Source organism: Momordica charantia, unplaced genomic scaffold (assembly GCF_013281855.1).
Source record: "Momordica charantia cultivar OHB3-1 unplaced genomic scaffold, Mcharantia_2.0 BLBB01000017.1, whole genome shotgun sequence".
NCBI lineage: Eukaryota > Viridiplantae > Streptophyta > Magnoliopsida > Cucurbitales > Cucurbitaceae > Momordica > Momordica charantia.
This window is the reverse complement of record NW_028275173.1, coordinates 36,484-48,806: the sequence shown is the minus strand read 5'-3', so window position 1 is coordinate 48,806 and position 12,323 is coordinate 36,484. Positions and strand designations below refer to the sequence as shown.

The following is a 12,323-nucleotide window of genomic DNA, read 5'->3' as shown; positions in this document are numbered from 1 at the left end:
GTTGGTTCCAAATTTGAAACCACCCATTCAAGTTCAGAGGAAGTTTAGAGGAATATCTGTGATGACAAATTAACATCGACAACTAGAGAAGAGAAGGGCGACCGCGATGATGCTTGGCAACAAGGGAGGCAAGGTTCCCAAAACCCGGGCTGAACCCCTCTCCTTACCTAGTCAAGCGACGCGTGAAACGTACCAAGGACAGAAAATAAGGCAATGTCCGTATCAATAATCCAATCAGCAAAAAATAATATAAAACTAATATATTTTTACTACATAATGAGATTTGTCACATCATCAAAGCCAAATGATCAGACGTGAGAGAGCAAATTAATCAGTGGAAAAATCATGAATATGATCCAAACTCTCAAAAAAGAATGCGTTTCACAAATTTCTAAACTAATCACATCCATCTCATTCCTTTTCTTTCTTTGGACAAAGCAGCTTTCCTGTCATTACAGATCCCAATATAACAAAGAGGGGAGGGAGGAGAAATGACCAAATCTAATTTTCGTGAATATAATATAATTCAGTGCATTTAGAACATAAAAAAAAAAAAAAGAAAACTTGAGTAGTATATCTCTCCTTCTACTATCAGTTTTATCACATGGACAATGGAAGAAGCATCCTTCTTTTCTTCTTCCTAGCCAATCTCACTTGCTTTGTAACTTTCATGCATAGAAGCAACAACATTGTGATGCATACTAAAATAAAAGCCAACTGCATATGCCGAAAATATAAAGAAACCGCCGAAAACACCAAGAAGGCTAGAATTATGAGTTCCCATATTACAAAAATAACAACATCCACCCTGCATCCACAATAGTAAAATACAAAATGCATGTCAGAAGTGATGGTATATTGGATACTTTCACATGCAGATAAAGGATATATAAACCGAAGGATAAAGAATGCGATATGGACAGTAATGCAGACCAGAATGATGATATCTATCTGAGAAAGCTTACATCAGTGGGCATAAGTGAAAATTCTTAATCAAACATCAACTAGCTGAAAATAAATGCAAATAAGTTCATATCATGCATAATTCCATACTTCCAATTTTAAATTTTGTTCAATAACATAATATTTATCTGAACCTAAACAAACATTCTATGAAATTGAATAAGCATCACCTAACCAAAATAGAGAAGTTATTCTCCCAGTACACACTAGACACATTATCGATAATAAAGAAAATGTATTCCCAAGATCATGTTATTTTTGTTATAAAAATAAAGCAAGATTAAAGAATCAGAGAACTCTAGCCCATTGAAATGTCCATTGTCCAACATATCTTTGCCAAGCGTGACGAATATAGCAATCAAGGCAAGATATAAAGACAGAACTCAATCGACAGAAACTCATAATTTTAATTACTTCGGCAGAATCCCACGAGCATCTTTCAATACCCACTAACACAACATAAGCACGCGATTTAATGCTAAGTAAGCAACGATTACAAGAAATTTAAGCAGCTACGGTTTAAAAGGAACTCATTTCCATCCTCAAAAAAGAAATGAATTGCATAAGAGAACTCAAATCGAACAATTAGAATAGCACATCACCTGACCCGACATAGCAAATAACTTGAGATACAGAATATAACATGATGCATGACAACATTTATTTGTCATTTATTTATAAGAATCCCGTTTCAAGTATCGAATTTCACATGAAAACTAGTATTCCCCTATTAGTTACTAATAAACCACGTGACCATTGCACATTACCGAGCGCCTAACAGATGATAAGCTCCACCCAGTACCAAAGGAATCAACATTTCCAAAACGATCTTAGAAAATTCCAAATTTTATTAACGAAGGCAACGACAATTTCCCTGTTCGATCAAAGCAGACAATAAAATTCATAGAAAACAAAACAAATAGGGGACACAGTCATTATCCCAATCCTCCGAACCAAAACCCTAATTCACCGATCACAACCGACCCAATTCAAAGCAAAACAAACCCAACGCCTTAAATTAAGAATCAGAAACACAGGTACATAAATATGAATTTCGAAATCGGAAAGAGAAATGAGAGCGCATTGAAAATTAAGGCCTGATTGGGTTGGGTACCTTGAGGATGTAATATTGGAGGTGGAGGAGAAGAAGGAGACGGAAGCCCACTCGTGCTTGGATCGAATCTGGTATTCCCTCAACTGCTCAACCAGATTCGATCGAGTAATCATCGCTGCGCCCCGAGAGCTTGAGTTTCCCTCTACGGAGCTACGGCGATGGTCGATGATGGAGGATTTTACACAGCGGCAGACGAATCAAACGAGAAATTGAGAGAGAGCATGAGGCGTTCAATTCGCAGTCGCGGGGTTTGGTTTGTTACGTTGCGTGGACCTTCTCTTACTCCTGCCTTCTCCCCTCTCTTAATTTTGTTCTTCCCCAATTCCCCTTTTCCATTATTGCTTCAAATTTGGACTCTGCCAAATCTGATGATGGAGATTGGAGATGGACCTTCTGGCTTGGATTCTGTTTTAGAACCCTCATCAGCTTTAGCTGGCGCAGTTCTCTGGGCCGAGGCCCAATACATTTGGGCTCTGCATCCGGCCCATAATCGTGCCTCCCTTGTTCAAGTGATAATTCGAAGAAATTTCAAAACAAATTGACATGGTTGTTGAGTTCTAAAATAGAGCAATGCACATGTGTTGTATTGATAACCATTTACTGATCACTGGCGCAGGGGATGGTTAAAAAATGAACGATAAACCTAGCGTGGCTTGAAAAGTGATTGCCTAGTGGTTATCGATGCTTGCTACATTTATTGTTCATTTTTTAAAAATCATGTCTGTCACTGCTTTATTTTATAATTTAATAATAACTACATCCATTTCTATCAGTTGTGTACTAAAAAAAAGTTTCTAACACGTGTTATAACAGTAGAATTCTTCCGGGACAAATTTTTGAAATCAAAAAGTAGAAGTGAAAATTTTAATGGGAATATAAAAAAAAAAAAAGTAACCTCAAAGTTGATGGATATTTTGAGTAATTGAACCTTATTTATATGCAATATTCGTGGAGCTAATTTAAGGAATACCAATTTGAGCAAAGTCAATTAATATAACACGAGTAACTTATTTTAGAGATTAAAGATTCAAATCTCCACTTTCGCGCTTCCGAATCCGAATATGGGCTTGCCTTTTTCATGTTGGGCCGACTCAAACCTTATCAGTACTTTGGGCTACTAGCCGTACACTTGGGCCAAGTTTGGGGGCATATCTTTATTCAATGGTGACACAGATTGAGGAGTTGAGAGGACAATTTGTAGTTTAAAAAACATTGTACTTTTTTTTTGTTTACAGTTATATATAGTATATATATTATATATAGTAAATATTTCAATGAATAAAGATATGTAACTAAATTCATCTATGTTTGGTGATTAAGAAGGTATATGAACATGGTTTAATGGTTAAGGCATCTTATTCATTTATTTTAAATTGAAAATATAGCATTCCACTATGAAAAAAACTCATCAAAATTAAGTGTCAATTTTTATTGAGGCAATGATTTAGTCTTTATAGTTTATAAATATATTTGGTCTCTCATTCATTTAATCTGAATCGGTCTACTATATAAGGAACCTCATTAAATCTTAACAAAAGTGTTTTTTATGATAGGGACTAAGTCGTTATAAAGTTTAAACTTTAAAGACTAAATTATTACCTATTAAAGTTAAATGACTAAATTATTACAAATTTAGTTTTGGTTTGAATGTTTTTAGATATTTGTTTGGTAGTAAATTTGAAAATTGAATCTCAATTTAAAAAATTTGTTAACTTTGTTAACGTGTTTAGTAGTATATTTTTAAACTAGTTACCACCTAAATATTTAGTTAAATATTAAATAGTATTAATTGATTTATTAACGTATATGTTATAAATTTGGTAGAATTATTATTTTACAATATTATATATTTTATAATATTTTCTTTTTTATTTTTTAATTTTAACAAAAATAACAATGAATTTTGAAATTCGACATCTTAAAACACTAAAAACAAAAAAAAAATGTTGTTTCCAAAATTTATACGGTTGACAGAATCGGAAAATAATTTTCAAAAACAGATTTGCTAAACAGATTTGAAAAGTCGAGCCAACATTTAATTAACCGAGTTCGTGTATCTTTATGCAACAAATTCTATGAGCTATATATTCTTGAAACCTTCTCTTCGAATTATAGCCCGCTTTTACAAGATCATAGCTTAAACACAAACTACAGAAACTCAACCTTCTAAAACCTATTCTTCTCCACAATCTAATATAAACCCAAAATAATTTGATATAATTTTTTCAAAATTTACTTGATCAGAGTTTTATAACATAAATAACGAAAACGAGGAACTTATTATCAAGCTAGCAAGTTTGTCTTGTCCGAAATAAAATAGTTATTGAACATATCTAACTCGACTGGACGATTTAAAACCGAGCAGGAGGCAAAGGCTTGGTAGAGAGGAAATGGGAGAAGAGGGAGAGGGATTGATGAGGAGCAAAGACAGGGACTTGGTGGCCAGCCCCTCTTACACTGGCCAAGGTGAACCCTCCTTTGTAGGTTTCAACCCAACCAGCCACTTGATGCTTGTGATACCATGTCCTCCATTCTTCTTCTACTTCCAACCCCATCTTGTTTATGCTATATCTCGTCGACGTTATCGGTACCCGTCCATCGGTGTCTCCGCTGCAAAATTATCATCCCGAGTCGAATAGTAAAATGTATTTAATTTTTTCATAACATTCATCTATGCAGAATGAACAAATAATTTTTTAGTTTGTCATGAGTAATCTTTTTCATAAATATTAGTAGTTATTGTTCCAGCTTGCATACCAAGATTAACATGGTTAATAATACCAATACATGGATTAATTACATGACCTTGACAATCAACTATATACGAGTTAAAATTGAAACTGTTTATCGATAGTATTACTACCTAAAAGCCAAACATTACCAAAACTATCCTACATCCCTTCTAATAAATTTTTGTCTCTCTCTAATATTTTCTAAATACAAATAAAATTGTTAAGTTTTAAATTTTGTATTTGTAAATTTTTTTAAAAAAGTCACCTTACTCAATGGAGTTTGAATTTTGTTTTTGCGAGTGATTTAGCCATGAAGGAATCTTGTGGATATAAGATCAGAATTAGGGAATTACCTATAAACCCAAATACGTAAACCAGCATTGAGTAGTTTGCGAATGATAGACAACACAGAATCAGAAGAGTCAGTCCACTGCCCAATCACACCACTGTAAAAAACAGTGAAAAGAAAAAATAATTAAACAATTCGGACGTTTTGAAAATATGGAGATCAAAATGAATCAATGTCCATGGATCAAAAATAGTATTTAAATTATATTATATACACACACATTTATGTGGGGGAGTGAACAAATAAATGTAAAACTTACAGTGAGTTGTACATGTGAAACATTTATTATGATGATTTTAATGCAATGGCAGAAGAAAGCAGAAGGGAGGAAAGAAAGCTCCAGTTCGATCATTCAGCACATGCTCTTATTTAATGCATGTTGCTGCCATTGATGCAACTACTAGTCTTACAAAAACCATTTCCCATGCTTGAGTTTATATTATATAGTTCAAGGTTGGAAAATTTTAATTTTTATAGCACCTGTTTGGATGAATATTGTATAAATTGTAATCCCCGATCCGAGTATGACTCAAATGGTTTGATTTCTCATCCTAACATAAAAAAAGGTTCGGTTTGTATAGATATGGAAATGGGGTTGAGAAGCACTAGTTTTGACTCTAGTTTATATCTTTGGTTTGTAGTTATCTAATTTCTAAAAATTAGAATTTGTGGAGGATGTATTTTGATTTTGACTAATTTCTAAATTTTTTTAATTTTAGTTTCATCTTTAATCTTTTAAAATTTTCAATTTTATTGAAATTTCGAATTAAGTCTTTTTCTGGAAAGATGGTTAAAATTTAATAAAAATAAATCTAACAGGTCATTAGATTATTGTACTTTATCAATATATTTTATTTGTTTGTGGGCATCTAGAAAAAATAGATTTTGTTAATAAGTGGGTTGAATTTTGTTGGGATTCAATTTCATGTGTCAACTGTCAAATAACTTTCAAGTGCATGTTTAAGGATGTTAATAATGCAAAAATTTAATAATTCGTCAACTTATCCACGGCTCTACTAAAAAAAGACCATCTTGTATTTTATTTTTTATTACCACAACTAAAAAAAGGCACACTTTGATTACCATTTTATTTTTTATTATTTATTTTTTAAATTTTGTTTCCTTACCAATTCTTTGACATGTCTTTGAAATTTTTTTCAAAACACGTTTGAATTATTAGCTTGTTTTTTAAAATATTTTTAAAATTAGGCATAGATTTTGAAACCGTTTTTTAAAATAGGTAACAAAACATAGGAACACATACGTTAAAATTGTATTTATATACTTAATTTTCAAAAACAAAATAGCTATTAAACTCATTTTAACCTTTTTTTAGAAGGGAAAAGAAAATACAGTGGTGAATAATAGTACCTGCAAGGGGTGTAAGGATATGACAGGCGGGTGACATTAGCATGGAGAGCCTTCTGAACATCCTCTCTATTAAAAAACTTCTCCGCATAATCTTCCGTACATGGATCATACCCTGACGGAAGCTTGTGCCATAGATCCTGAACAAACCATAAATGTTGTTTTATGAATTATATTATATTTAAATAATTCATTAATTAACTTTAAATCTTTTTATAATTTTAATTACTCCTCTATTTTTGTCTTGCTAGTACAAAAAAAATATATTCCACCGGAAAATTCTTTCACTTTAAAATAAGTAAATGTCTTAAACGATGAACTTTTACTCATGTTGGAAATTTTCTTTCATCTCTTCAATGGCCTAATTCTTACTCTAAATATTCTATTAGCTCATAAAGTATTATGTCACCCTCACGTAAGTTTACCCTTAGCCATTTCAGTATTTATTGCTATAAATAATATAATATAAGAATCTTAAAAATGTAAGGAAATAAATACAAGAAACGACAAGTTAAAAAGCGGAGCTTACATGCTTGGTAAAGATTCGAGGAGAGACACCGATGAGTCTCGGGGTGGTCGGAGAAGAGGAAGGAGAGAGGCAGAGAGGAGCATAAATGCTATAGATATCAATGTCGGAGTAAGCCAACAAGAAGCCTCTAATATGATTATCACAATTGGCTGTTTCTGATTGGTTATTGGAGCTGGAATCAAGTGCGAATCCACATCCTTTGACTATGTTGTGGTACAGTTGATCAGAAATGATCGCATGGCTCCATGCATAGTCTATCATCCCTTTTGAATCTGTCTCATCGTTTATCACAGCATTTCCTATCTGGTTTTTTTTCCATTTTATTTAATTAATTAATACGAAAATTTTCTCAATCCTACTCCAATAATAATTTTTTAAAGTTTTTTTTATGTTTTTCTCTTAAAAAAAATAATCATTTTGGGAGTTTTTTGGATTTGTGTAAAAATTTGTTAGGGTCCTTGTGAAATTGTGTGTTTAGGCTCCATCCATTAATGTCAAATTTAGAAATGATTGGTGAAGACTAAAAATGAGCATTTATGAGTGTTTGGGATACCGAAATAGAACGTTTGAAAAAATAGATGAGAAAGACAAAAATGAATAATTATGAAAGCTTGGACCCAAATAGATGGTTGAAAAATAAAAGAACAAGGACAAAGTTTTGAGACCAAGTAAATATTTGGAAAAAAAAAAATACAATGAGTATTTATGAGAGCTTGGAGACCAGAATATAAACATTTTGAAAAGTAACAAGAAACTTAATAAATGTGGAAATTTCGAAACTAAGATTATTAGGATGTAGAGTTAAGAATTTTCCATTTGAAAAAAGAAAAAAAAAAGTATTATAACTTATTTAAAAATTAAGAAACCTTACCATGAAACCCTTGAGATTAATGAGTGAATCCTTGCTGGAATGTTTGTTTCTTTCATAGATTAGGTCAGCAAGCTGGGGAACATAATGACCTTGGGCATAAGAAAAATAAAGTAAGTTATTTAATGCAATTCTCAAAATAAACCAATAAAAAAGGCAGGTATCACGTAAAATGTTTAAATACTAAGATGAATAGAAATTGAAATTGAAAGTACAGTGACTAAAATGAATAAAAATTAAAAGTATATAGACTAAAATAAAAGTTGAGAGTATATATGAACTAAAATGAACATTTTAAAAGTACAAATATCAAAATAACTAAAATAGTATTAAAGCAAATATAAAATATGAATTACCGGCGTAGCTTTCTCCAGCTAGATAGAAATCATGGAGTTTGAAACTTGGGAACCTTTTGAACCATCCAAGAAGAAAATTATAAGAATCTTGAGCTGTGATTCTATCTCCAAGCTTGTGCAAATCTGATGATTTGTTTGTATAAGAGAATCCCACTCCCACTGGTGACTCCAAAAATAGCATATTTGCAGCTAAAAATGCAACACATAAAAAGTGAATAAAAAACGAACTCGAAAATTTTAAACTTAATTTTAATCTTTTGAAACCATGAGAATATTAGAGTCTAAGCCAATTAAAGAAACTTTAAAATTTTATTTTATAACTTATTTTAAAAGTATCACATGTTTGACCTTTTAGAATTGTATTAATATAATAATCCACTCATTAGTAGTGTTTGATATAATCGTCGTCGTGTCTAATAGGTCTATAATCATCGTTGAACTTTCAATTTCTATGTCTCAAAAAAATTGGAAGGATAGGAGAACTCTATTTCGTGTCTAATATATTTTTAAATTTTAAAAAATGTCTAACCACGTAAAATGGAAAAATGGAAAGATGGAGGCTGAGACAACTTCAAAAGCTTAAAAACTAAATTTATAATAATTTAACTTTTTTAAGAAATGTAGCTAGATTTTGGAAAATGGAAAACTACAACTAGACAATATGAAAATAAATACTTTTAAAAGAGTTTAATTATTTAACAAAATTAAAAAAATATAGAAATTAATTAGGTTTCTTAAAGTACCTTTGTTCCAAGAGAATTTGTTGAGTTTTAACTGGCCATTGCTCTGAACTAGGAAGGGGCCCAACTCTTGTGCAGCTCCATAGGCTATGGATGAGCAGCCTGGTCCTGAAATACCATAATCATATAAATTTAAATAAAATATTTATAAAAGTAATGATTTAAAAGCATATATCATAGAAATAGTAATGGTAATCAATTTTACTTTTTTGGATTTTGGATTTTCAAAAGTAATTTAAGATTCTAGATTTATAAATTTTCAAAAAAAAAAAAAAAAAAAGCTAAATCGAAGAAAATTATTATTGTTTTTTAGTTCAATAATGTACGTATTCGAACCTTCAACGTTGTGGTCGAGGTTATATGTCTTAATGAATTGAGTTAAAAATTATTCAAAGTATTTTTTTTCTTAACTAAAAGTAAATCCAATGTTAAAATATTATTTTGGTCTTGTAATTTCAGTTTTTGTTCATTTTAGTCATTAGTTTATTTTAGTTCCTGTAGTTTAAAAAAATGTCACTATTTTGGTCCCTTAATGTTATTTGTAATCTCATTTTGTCTAATATTTATCGCAATTTCAACACGATACTATATTCAATATATTGCTTGAAAGATAACCATAACTTTATATTAAAAGTTTTCTATTAAAAGTTTGCAAATAAAGACTAAAATTGTCACTTTTAAAAAATACAAAAATCAAAATGAACATTTTAAAATTATATCGATTAAAATAAACTAAAGTTGTAAGTACAAGAACCAAAATGAACATTTTATAAGTACATGAAGCAACCCGACTGATATAATCTAGAATCCACTCTCCGCCTTTACTTAACTTAGTAGTATTTTAACCGTCAAGAAAATATCCAAACAAATGTACTTTTATCTTGTTTTCATTATCTTTTATCTTTTTCTAATACAACCATGGGATTGACTCGAGGTACATTACAAAGTAATTTATTCCCTTTCTTATTAATAAATAATTCATTAATAAAGCACTAACAATATTAAAATAACTTAAATTCTATTTTAATCTAACTTTTCTCACCAGAATCACCTTATTTTAGAGGAGTAATTTGAAATTTATTACACACTAATACATATATTTTTTTTATATGGCATAAATACAGATTCAATATATGTAATTTAAAATGCAAGCTTTTATAGTGTTATATAAAGTTACTTGAAAAAAAAACAAATTTTTAGAAGTGAAATAAGTAATAATAGAAGTTTTTTTCCTCAAGAAAATGAAAAGGGGGACAAAATCAATAACAATAACGACAGAAAGAAGGAAAACGCAAAAGGAAAAGTACCAATGACTGAACTTCTTTTCTTTATCTTTTTCTTTTTTTTTAATAAAAAAGAAACAAAAAGGAAAAGGAAAATCGTGAACCATGGATATGATAAAAGGAGGTGGGCCCGGGGAGACGGGGGGCGTTAGTTAACGCAGGAACGGAATATTGTCTGTGCTATCGATAAAGTTTTACTAACAGAAGACCGTTAGTTGACAGAGATGTACTTTCAGCCCAGCGCCACCCTCGTGCGCACGGGTTCTCTGCGATTTCTTCCATCATTGATTTCTCCTAACTTTTCTAACGCCAAGGGTATTTTCGTCATCTTCTGCCTCCTAATTATTTTATAAATTAGTGATTTTTGTTTTCAATATTTTAATCATTTTGAGTTTAATTAATAAAGGTTATGGTTTAATTGGGTTTAATCGATTAGGCTCAGATCGATTGGTTTATGGATTTTTTATTAAGTTTATGTACAATTTGAGGGATGAATTTTTTAAGCCTAAATTTATTACTTAGTCTATGAAGTTAAGAATCATATAGTCGCACCGAACATAGTTAATAGCAAATCACGTTTATTTTCGTGTTTATGAGATTAGATATTTAAAGGTTCACACCATACACTTTCTGTGAAGAAAAGAAAGGTAAGTATATTCACAATATATTAAAAATGTGTTGGACTTCACTAATTTCAAGGGACCACACTACTTGAGAAATATTTTTGTACCCACTAATCTTTTATATTTTTAGAGGCTTTCTATACTTTTGATTAGTTAAACTCAGTTTGAGTTAGCAATTTTTTTCCTTTTTGAATGATATAATTGTCCATTAGTGATTAGGAAATTCTTGTTGCCCATTGTTAACTTTTTAACACGTGTTTATTCTTTTGAAAAAAAATATTAAAAAAAAAGTCTAGATTCTCTCTCCTATGTTAAAAAAAAAAAGAAAATATAAGTGGACAGCAAGAATTTCCATTGGCCAATTATTAGGAGCGTATTCTTTCCCAAAAAGAATTAATTAATTATTAGGGAGGGTATTGTTTTTATTTTCTTTTCCTGACAAAATAAAACAACCTCCGGTCAATTCTCCACTTGAACTTAACTCAAAGTTAATTAACATTTATTTCTAATCAAAAGTTCATGAATTCGAATCCCTTTTTTCAATTTGGCGTAGTAGAAAAAATCTCACATCATTCTATTTTATAAATATTTTTAAAATAGTAGTAATTAATATCCTAATTTTGCTATGAAAAATCTTCTTCCTTCCACATTTTCTTTTTTTAGGCGAATTGCAAATCCAAATTTTACCATATAAGGTAGTTTATAAAAGATAGTTCAGTAGTAGTTTTTATAATTTAGTCTAGAAATTTCTTGACATGGTATAATTTTTTTAAAAGCAAAAAAATTAAAGATATTTGAAGGAATATTAACATTAATAAAAAAAATTTTAAAATGGAAAGCGTTTTTTATTTAGTTTTGGTACCGCCATGGGAGCAGCAGAAGAAAGAAAATAAAAAAAAAGGCGGAGAAATTCGAACCTCCGTTGAGCCAGAGAACGAGGGGCTTCCGAGCGACGTCGTTTTGCGCTTCGAAGAACCAGTAGAACAATGCCTTCTCCTCTTCCACTTCCAGCTTCACGTAGCCGGCGTAGTGCCGGAAATTCACCGGCGGCTGCCCCGGCAACCCCGTCACTCTGTCCGCCTCTCTCCGCTGCGCTTCCTCGTCCGCCGCCGCCGTCGCGAGAAGCAGAGACAAGAGGAGCGAATTCCAAAGAGGAGCCATTAGAGAGAATTGGGCCGAATGGGGATTTTCTGAAGGGCTATATATGTAGGGGAGGAGTAGGACTCTGATTTTAACTTTTTATTATTATTATTATTTTTTTTTTTTTGGTTTGAGAAAATGAAACTGAATTTCACTCATTAATGAATTTGCAGTCACTGTGCGGCGTGTGAAGTAATAGTAAAACTATCAGTCAACTAAAAACCCCAAGTTTCATAACTATTTTGTTCTTTTTTTCTA

The 12,323-nt window shown here is 31.1% G+C and overlaps 2 protein-coding genes across 2 annotated transcripts; both read right to left on the bottom strand.

Annotated features, from left to right (window-relative positions):
• Positions 1-327: 327 nt before the first annotated feature.
• LOC111020687 (uncharacterized) lies at positions 328-2,444 on the bottom strand. The gene is made up of 2 exons (XM_022297413.2): positions 2,078-2,444; positions 328-808 (listed from the first exon to the last, which is right to left on the bottom strand). Exons 1-2 carry the CDS (start codon positions 2,188-2,190, stop codon positions 601-603), a joined length of 321 nt encoding a protein of 106 aa, XP_022153105.1. The 5' UTR covers positions 2,191-2,444; the 3' UTR covers positions 328-600.
• Positions 2,445-4,273: 1,829 nt separating this feature from the next.
• On the bottom strand, positions 4,274-12,123 carry LOC111020681 (serine carboxypeptidase-like 35). The gene is made up of 8 exons (XM_022297406.2): positions 11,843-12,123; positions 9,023-9,127; positions 8,280-8,468; positions 7,927-8,015; positions 7,056-7,358; positions 6,530-6,666; positions 5,163-5,255; positions 4,274-4,687 (listed from the first exon to the last, which is right to left on the bottom strand). The coding sequence occupies exons 1-8, from the start codon at positions 12,084-12,086 to the stop codon at positions 4,429-4,431; spliced, it is 1,419 nt and encodes a 472-aa protein (XP_022153098.1). The 5' UTR covers positions 12,087-12,123; the 3' UTR covers positions 4,274-4,428.
• Between the last annotated feature and the right edge of the window lie 200 nt (positions 12,124-12,323).

What these genes read in the sequence shown, in the direction of transcription:
- LOC111020687 (XM_022297413.2), bottom strand. Translation starts at nt 2,190, where the DNA reads ATGATTACTCGATCGAATCTGGTTGAGCAGTTGAGGGAATACCAGATT. An exon ending in TCCAATATTACATCCTCAAG is followed by an intron (nt 809 to 2,077) that starts GTACCCAACCCA and finishes TTGTGGATGCAG; the next exon opens with GGTGGATGTTGTTATTTTTG.
- LOC111020681 (XM_022297406.2), bottom strand. Translation starts at nt 12,086, where the DNA reads ATGGCTCCTCTTTGGAATTCGCTCCTCTTGTCTCTGCTTCTCGCGACG. An exon ending in AGCTGGAGAAAGCTACGCCG is followed by an intron (nt 8,016 to 8,279) that starts GTAATTCATATT and finishes CTTATGCCCAAG; the next exon opens with GTCATTATGTTCCCCAGCTT. An exon ending in TTAATCTCAAGGGTTTCATG is followed by an intron (nt 7,359 to 7,926) that starts GTAAGGTTTCTT and finishes AAAAAAAACCAG; the next exon opens with ATAGGAAATGCTGTGATAAA.